At 53.3% G+C, this 8,980-nt stretch overlaps 1 protein-coding gene across 1 annotated transcript; it reads left to right on the top strand.

Annotated features, from left to right (window-relative positions):
• Window positions 1–1,097: 1,097 nt before the first annotated feature.
• Window positions 1,098–5,469, top strand: NMB (neuromedin B; the record flags this gene model as incomplete). Its single annotated transcript, XM_082321518.1, has 3 exons — window positions 1,098–1,233; window positions 1,780–1,982; window positions 5,422–5,469. The coding sequence occupies 3 exons, from the start codon at window positions 1,098–1,100 to the stop codon at window positions 5,467–5,469; spliced, it is 387 nt and encodes a 128-aa protein (XP_082177644.1).
• Window positions 5,470–8,980: the final 3,511 nt, after the last annotated feature.

Here is an 8,980-nt window from a genome sequence, read left to right on the forward strand (position 1 = left end):
AAGGACAGGATCTTCCAAGTCCATCCCAATAATCAGGTACACAGTAGATGTACTGGGAGATGGGTTTGGCTAAACTGGGAATGAAATTCATGACTGAGGTCCAGTGCAAAAAGACAGTATGAAGGAGGTGGAAGCATGGACAGACCATTAGGAGAAATATGGAAATGTTACCTGGGCTTGTAGGACCAATTTTAGGAAAGACAAAGCTCCATTTGTTGAGATCTGCTAGGAACATCAGATCTTCTACAACTAAAGTAGTACTACTTTATGTTCCTTGCACATCTCAACAAACTCCTTCAGCTGTAGAAAGCTGAAGAAGGAAAGTATTCACAAAGGCACCATTGCTGCCCTGGGCAAATGGTAGTGGACACAGACAAAGCTGAGGTACTCCATGCCTCAGTCTTGACCAACAAGGTCTCCCAGGCTGTGTACCTGGAGGCAGGGTTCAGAGAGAATAACAAACAGTGGATTGGGTGTCAGTCAGGGTGATTATTACTTGGAGAGCCTGACCCATAAACATCTGTGAGCCCAGGGAAGCTTTGTCCAAGGGTGCTGAGAGGCTGCCATGGGTGCTGGCTGATGTCCTTGCAAGGCCACTTGTAAAATCATGGAGCAAGTCCTGCTGGAGCGTGTTCCTGGGCAGAGGGAGAAGCGGGAGGTAATGGGGCACAGGCAGCCTGGGCTGAGCAGGGGTAAACCCACCCTGATAACCTCCTGTGATGGGACCATGGGATTTGTGGGCGAGGGCAGAGCAGTGATGCTGCTCACCTCAGTGGTAGATCTGGCACCATCTCCCACCACATCCAGGTGGTGGGGTGACATGGTGCAGGATGGGGGGGACCAGCAGAGGGATGAGGAGCGTGTGGGGCTCCCAGGGTTGTGGCTAACGGGTCGCGCCCCACCTGGACAGGGGCAGCAAGCGGGGGTTTGTCTGGACCCTGACAGAGGGCGGCGGGGAGCGGGACGGGCTGAGGGGCCCCTGAGGGAGGGCGGGAAGGCCGGGGGCGGGGGGGGGCGGTGCCTGCCTGAGCCACAACCCCACGGTCTATAAGGCGCGGCGGCGGCGGCGGCTGGGAGCGGGTCCCGCCGGGGCGGCGATGGCGGCGCTTCGCTGCCTCCTGCTGCTGCTGTGCGGCGCTGCGCTGGGGCCCGCCGTCCACCTCGACTTCGCCGAGCACCGCAGCCAGGCGGCCAAGATCAAGGTCAACCCTCGCGGCAACCTCTGGGCTACAGGTACCGGGGTGGGGGTGTGTGTGGGGGGAGACGACGGGGACACGGACACGCGTGTCGTGGAGCAGCTGTGGGACGCGGGCTGCCCGGCTCAGCCCTGAGCCTCTGCCTCCCCCTGCCCCGTGCCTGCCTGTGGGGAGCCCTCTGCTCCCCTCAGCACGCCATGGAGCAGAGCAGGATGCTGGGAGGGTCGCGAGCCCTGCCCCCACAGGGCCCGTGGTGGGCAGGAGAACCAAGGCAGGGATGAGGCTGCCACCTCCCTGGAGGAGTGTGGATCTCCTGGTGACAGGTCCAGCACCTCTTTAACCCCAGAAATCCCATCAGCAGGAGGGAAATTTCCTGAAGTCCCATGTGGAAGGAGGACCTGGGATTTCTGGGTTTCTCCTCACTTTGTTGTACTCACTCATTTAAGCATTAGGTTTGCTCAGTGGTTCTCATTGACTTGTTATCTGCCACCTCACGCGGACACAGCTTTGCCTTGTTCGGCTGGAGCACCTGCCTCTCTCCCTTCAGGCGTTTGTGCAGACACACAAGTGCATTGTATTGCAGGTCACTTCATGGGGAAGAAGAGTGTCACGGGCTCCCCCCACCTGGAGTCACCGGAGGAGCCTGCAGTGCCAATGGTCTTCGGTCCCTCTCTCAGAGCCTTGCTGGAGGACATGATGGAACTGCTTACCCGTGAGCTCCTGAAAATCCTCTTGCAAGAAAGACTTTTGGATGAGAACCAAGGAAAATATGACCTCACTGACCAGGTGAATATTGACTAAGATGGAGGGAGGTGCTCAGAGCAGGGAGGTGGTGGAGATGTTAATCTGCAACAGCCAGCCTTGCTGGAGATGGGAGCATCTGCACGGCTGCTAGAGGTGTATTCCCCCCTTCTGCTCCTGTTAACCCTCCTTAAACCACTTCCTAAGACCAGCCATAAAGGGGCAGAGGAGAAGTCTCTTTAGAATTGTGTCTAGCTGGACAGTGGCCAGTAGCCCCAGATGCTTGGGAAGGGCATGAGGACGAGCAAGGGATGCTGTGATGGAGCTGTCATAGTGGTGATCTCCAGCCCAGGGGTTGTTCATAAGCATCTGGGTCTTCCTCCGCCCAATGCAGAAGAGGATGGCTGGCCACTGTGGCTGCTGTGAAGAAATGTCCCCTTTTCCAGCCATTGCAGAGCCAGGGAAATCCTTTCTCCCCTCTATTTCTATAGAGAGAGGCCAAGAGGGACACAGCTCCATACGTGAAGGGAAGGGAGTCTGTCCTGCAAAGAGGTCTTGGGCTTCTGATGCCCCCATCTTGGGTCTGTGTTGCTGTCGTTGGGATCCCTCATTACCGAGGGCCATGTAGCTTTGTTAGCCTGCCTTGCATAGGGGAGGTGTGCATTAGTTGTACAGCTGCAGAGCGGGTCTCAGGGAGCAGGCAGGAGCTCCGGTAGTCCTGCTGTGCATCAGCAGATCCTCAGCCTCCTTGGTGTGGCTTTTGCCTCAGAGCTCACCCAACTCCTAGTGGAAAACCTGCCCCTGGGAGCAGTATGCACACACACAGATCCTCACGCAGGATGCGGAGATGGAATTGCTCAGTCCATGTGGCTTGTCTGTTGCCTCGTGTGCTTTCCTGGTGTCTTGCCCTTTCTAGTCACTGCAGAAAGTAACTGAGAGCCTAAAAGTGATGAAATCCTCTTAGGTGGGTCCTATATGTGCTGTCCCACTGAGCTGCTGTACTTGAGGAGCTATCCAGTAACACTGCACGCAGGTAAAGCTACTTCTGTTATCTGTGTTTAGGTAGTGCTTGTTCCTATTTGCTTTTTTTGGGAGAGCACAGGTGGAGCAGAGTTGCAGGGATGTGAGCCTGAGTGGCACTGATTGTTGGAGTGCCTTCTTGACTCACTTTCAGCAGACTAAGGTAAATTGAGGCTTTCCTAGAGAGCTAGTCCCATCAGGATAGAGGGCTTTCGACCATGAAGATACAGCTGGGCATGGCTGAAGACTACATGGCCCACCCTACTCCCCTTAAGATGCTGTGTGCCGTGACCACTGCACTGCTGCAGCTTTTGCTTCTTGGATGCAGCTGAAAGGGAGGAGAGGGCTGTGTAGGTCCTGGACCCTTCTCCATCTTCCCTGGGGAGCCTTTGAGGAGGAGGGTATTTGCTGCATTAACTGCCTGAGATGATGGGAGAGCTGGTGGATGTGTTGCCCTGCCTCATCCACTAAGATGTTTGTGAGTGTGTGGTGTGAGTTTGATAAAAGTGATCCTTGTGGCTCTCCTATGTGTAGGTAAGTCGCATGTTCACTGCTCGTGCTGCAGATGTGCTTGGGCAGAGGCTGCCCCAAGTGCTGGTGCTGTGTCTTATGCTGCCAGCTGGGTGCCGGTGCCCTGCCAGCCCTGTCAGTGCTCATTCCCAGTGCTCAAAGGCAGGTCCTGGCCAGGGGTAGCACCCACCACTTTGGTGTGTGTGTGCTGGGTGTCAAAGCTCTGCTGCTGGAGGGCGATTTGGCTCGTGGTCAAAGCAGATGCTGGCCAGCTGCCTGCCTCTGAGCTGCCCCGATGCCTCTCTGGCAGGAGGTGGGATGCACACGTGTGGCATCACAGCTTAGGTTCCTGATATGCGGCTGGCTCCTACCCCTCACCTTCTGCTCCAGAAGCCTCTCCTCTCCTTGGCCAGTGCCCTGGTGTGCCAGCTGTCCTCTTGGTGACAGTGGGACCTTGCTGGTTGATAGGTCTGGTTCTGTCCTTCCGGCACCTCTGAGCACCTTGCTAGACTCAACTCCTGCCTTCCTGCTCCTTTCTTTGCCACCTGTCCCCCAGGACGTCCTTGCCTCTGAGCTGCTGGTTGATATTACAGGACTTACTTCTCCCTTGTGCCTTTGAGTGCTGTCTGTGTTATACTTTTCTGTGTGACTTTTTTTCTTGCTCTTGTGGGTGACATGGTGCCAATGTGAATTCCTGCCACCCTGACAGTTTTCTCCCTCGGCATGACTGTTGTTGGACACCTGAGGTCAGCACCCAGCCTGTGCTTGAACTGATCTGTGTGCTGTGTTTGCCACCTGCATAACAAGCTGTTTAATAGCTCTGCTCCGTGAAACTCTGTCCACCCCCTGCTTAGGATCTGTCGCTTCCATCCTCGGTTTAGAAAAACAAAGATGCTTCTCCCTTCCTTGGGACCCCCTGGTCAGCAAGGCAGGAATTAACATGCTCTCTAAGTGTTGCTCTGCTGCTGCAGCACACATGCTGTGCTTTGCGGCAGGATAAGTATCAAGGGAACGTGACTTTTATTGAAAAACCCAATGGGCTTGTCCTTTTCTGAGGGTGTCACTGATCATTCAAAAATGGGTTCTTCCTTCTTTTGGGGCCCCTCTGAGCATTAAATAAATCCCAGGGCTTAGTCTTTTTGCTTGCTTTCCCTTAACGTGGGTTAGTCCTGCCTGCTGCCATTGGGTTTTGTATTAAGATGTTTCCCATCCCTTTGTAAAGCAGGAGCCCATGTGCTGCTCCGTGCTTGTGATGACAGAAGTTGCACAGAGCAGAAGGGGTTTGCAAACAGGGATTTCTGTTTTGTCTTTTTAACCACGTGTGGCAGGCAGGGCTTGGCTCTCAGCATGCTGGGGCTTCACAGTGCCACCCTGTTGCTGTGTGTGACAAGGATTTGCCTGGCAGAGGAGGATCGTCCCCATCCCTTGTCATCTTCTTGGGTGTGTGGCAGTGTTTCTCCAGGAAACAGACAGGGCGAGACCATCTGCGTGGAGTGAAATGGCTCCAGGGGTGTGGGGAGAGCTCTTCTGTGTGAAGGCAAATGCTGCCCTGCGTAGCTCTGGGACGTCTGGGCAGTACACAATTCCACAAAATCTCTCTGTAACTCTTCCCTGCTGTGTTTTGTGACTCTCTTTGCCTTCTCGTATAGCTCTCTGCTGAATCAGGCCCTGAGGCTGCTCTTGTTCCTGAAGCCCAATCCAGTGGCTGCTGTCTCAGTGGGCTGGTGAAGTTTACTTCTGATGTCTCTCAGCTGTGGTCCAGGTCTTAGAGCACAGGATAGGAGGCAGGAGCCTGGCTCTTCCCTTCTCACGTGCTGTCCCAAGCCACCCCTGAAAGTGCCATCATGATCCAGCATGGGACATTTTTCTGATCTTCTGCCCCATGGTACCCAGCAGGTGATGGTGGAGGCTGTGTATGGGACCCAGTGTCTCACTATTGTGCCTTTTCTTGTAGGAGACAGGGCTTTTAACAAAGGTGCTGGAGAAGTATTTTTCAAACTGAAGAAGCATGGCTGTAGAGGATGAGGTCTGCAGGCTCAGCCATGCATGGCAAACGGAGGAGAGCATCGTCCTTGTGGGTTACTGTAGCAACATCACTTTCATTTATTCTTTCTGTAGTATTGTTAATAGTGATTGCTTGTATGAAAAGCAGAGCCTCCCTGTATATTTCCTGTATGTTTTCTGCTTTCTTGATGTCTGAAGTGCCCCTGTGAATAAAACTGGTTCTTTGCACACACTAGCTCAGGCTTTTCTGTGGGAGCGGGCAGGCCCCAGGGCTTGTGCAGGAAGAATGGGGAGTGGGAGCAGCTTGGTGGGGATGGAGGGAAGCTCCTCGCTGTCAACAACCAGGAGGGAATTGGATTCAGTCTCTGCAGCCTCTGCTTACTGAAGGAGACCTTAACTGCTGCATGACAAAATTACAAGCTTGGATGCGCTGATTACACCACTCACTACTGGAGCATCTTTACAACCCCCTTTGCTGGAGGGATTACCAGCAAACCCTCCTGAAAACAAAAAGCATCTTGCTCATGGCATTGCTGGGATTTCTGTTTCAAGCAGGGTCCCTGCTTTGGGGGACCAAAGGATTTACTACAGGCTCATTAGCTTTGGCTGGACCTTCTGCTGTCCCTCATGTGCAGGTGCTGACCATTAAACACTCAGCCTGTTTACGTGCCTGCTTTGCGATGAATGTTTTGTGCATCTTCACCTTGTGCAGGCAGTTAAGCACTCACATGGGCAGAGGTACAGCCCCAAGGTCCTCCATTGTGCAGGAGAGCTGAAGAAAGGCGCAAACAGGGGCTGCCCAAAATGGGTGATGAAGCACAGCCCCATGAACAGGCTCTGGTTCTGCACCTTCTGGAAGTGCTGCTCATAGACATACCCGATGTCCCCTGGCCACCCCTGGGGATGCCCCCAGGCAGAGCTAAACCTGGCAGCAGATCCCAGAGTGATGCCATAAATGAAACCATAATCTTTTCCCCCCCGTGCTTCTGATGCTAAATTCAGCTTGAACCTTTGAGCTCCTGCAGGGCAGAGAGAGCCCTTCTCCCAAGAGTGACAGGAGCCCAGAGCCATTTCACGCCAAGCCAAGGGATGATCCAGCATCTGAACATGCTGATGACCAGTAGAGAGGAGAAAGCCACGATAGGAGACCTTCCCACCTTGCTCCCTATCACTTCAAAGATGGCTTGAAGCCCAGATAGTGGTTATGAATGTATTGCTCCTGCAGAAGGTTACTCATGAGCAAGGGAAAGGCAGTGGCAGTCCTAAACCCTTTTCTGGGGAGCTGCAGGAGAGAATGGCTGGTCTCCATCCCAGGGCAGATGTGGGGCATGCAGGCACAGATGACCTGGCCCACTCGCATTATGGCACAGCGCTGCCTCCTGCCCAGCCCCAGGCCTGAAGATGCTTCTTAGGAGATAGTATGGTGCTGCAAACCCACTGCCAATGTCACGGGATGTCCCAAGCCAGGTGAGAGCTGGAGCCACCCATGTAGCAGACAGCTGGGGGCATCACGAGATCCCCTGGTCCTGCTTGGGACAGGCTGACAACTCTGGGAGGTAAAAAAGAGATAGGTACTGCAGAAATGCTGTGTGATGGGGTCACCACTCCTTCTCTGAGCATAACCTTGGGGTGCAGGCCCTGTTGTGGGCACAACCAGCATTCACACTGCTTATGTTTGCAAAAAAATAGCCTGCAGGTTATTTGCAGTGTTGCCTGTCTGCCCAACTGCTCACCAGACCCCCTGTATGCCACTCCTGGGTTTGCTAGCAGCAATTGCCCAGGTGTTGCCAGCTGGGAATGATGTGCTTCAGTAATAGAGACCCAGCATCCCCCATGCAGCAAAGACAAAATCCATGCATTGGCCTCCGAAGCCTACAGATCTTATACCAATAAAGGAGCATTTGTTTTCCACTTACAGCCTGGCTTTTGAGACTTCGGAGTTGATGTTTTCTCAGCTATTTGAACATTGGTTTCGGTGGGTAAAAAACAAACATCCTACAACTAGTTTGCCCCAAACATTGCCTTCAAAACCTGGTGCTCCCCACCAAATGCCCCAATGCTAGGGCCCTTCATCCTTCAGGAGAGTGGGACCAAGCTAGGAGGGAATTTTCAAGGAGGCATATGATCGTTCAGATCACAGCCTCAAGTTGCACCAGGTGAGGTTTAGGTTGGATATTAGGAAAAATTTCTTCACTGAAAGGGTAGTCAGGCACTGGAACAGGCTGCTCAGGGAAGTGGTTAAGTCCCCATCCCTGGAGGTATTTCAAAGACATGTAGATGTGGTGCTTAGGGACATGGTTTAGTGGTGGACTTGGCAGTGCTAGGTTAACGGTTGGACTTGATGATCTTAAGGGTCTTTTCCAACCTAAATTATTCTATGATTCTACAATTCTATGATCATGCCAAGCCTCCCCTGCCTCACTGGAGCAGTTGCATGGCTGCAGCCCCTCGGGAGAGCATCACCTAGCTACCGCTTGGAGCCCTCCCAGGTTCTCCAACCTGCCGGTAAACAACCCACCTGTAGCACCACAGTAGCCTCTATTCTCTTCTTGTGTCCTTCATGGTCTCCTACCTACCAGCTTCGCTCAAGAGGTGTCCTACTGTCCGTCTGCAGTCACTCATGCCCAGGACTGTAGGAAGCCTGCCTCCAACCTATATTTTTTTGCCCAGGCTTCCTGCTGTGTGCTGGGATGTGGGTGACCCCCAGCTCACCTTTCATTAGCTGTAGCAAAGCCTTGGCTTAAAACTAATTATAAGCAAGAAAAATAATGACATAGCGTATCGTGTTTGTCACTGGAGTGGACCAGATGCCTCTCAGCCGGTGGTGTGATGGACGGACAGCCTAATGGGATTCCTGACCTGATGTCATGTCATGGGACAACCAGCTCACATCCTGCCCAGGCAAGCTCATGGGAGGGTGAGCAGGTTCCTGAACACCACAGCAGAAACCTGCCATGAGATACCTAGGTGAGATTCTCATTGTCCCACCCACCCAGCAAGAACCTGTTCCAACTGCCTGTTTGTTTGTCCCCAGTCTCCCCCCATCGCTATCTTGTGGGTCAAGATAAAAGACGGGGAGGTCACTTGGTAATTACTGTCATGGGCAAAACAGACTCGACTTGGGGAATTAATTTATTGTCAATTAATAGAATATAAATATTTGAGTACCAATTCAGTACTGTACTGGCAACAAAGAAAAAGCCCAAGCACTTTCACACCTGGGGGAAGCACCTCTCCTCCCCTTTGCCAGGCTCAACATCATTCCCAGCACCTCTCCTCCTCCTTGTATCACTGCAGGTTATACTCAGTCCCCTTAGTGAAGCAACAGGTGGTGGCAGGGGGATGTGGTCAGGTCGTAGCGGTTTCCTCCCTGCTGCTTCTTCCTTCTTGCTCTTTTCCTGTGCTCCTGTGGTGCGTTGACCCTGGCTGGATGCCAGGTGCCCACCAAAGCCGTTCCATCACTCCCCTCCTCGGCTGGACAGCGGAGAGAAAATATAACAAAAGGCTCG

This window comes from Platalea leucorodia (genome assembly GCF_965183815.1).
Source record: "Platalea leucorodia genome assembly, chromosome: 9".
NCBI lineage: Eukaryota > Metazoa > Chordata > Aves > Pelecaniformes > Threskiornithidae > Platalea > Platalea leucorodia.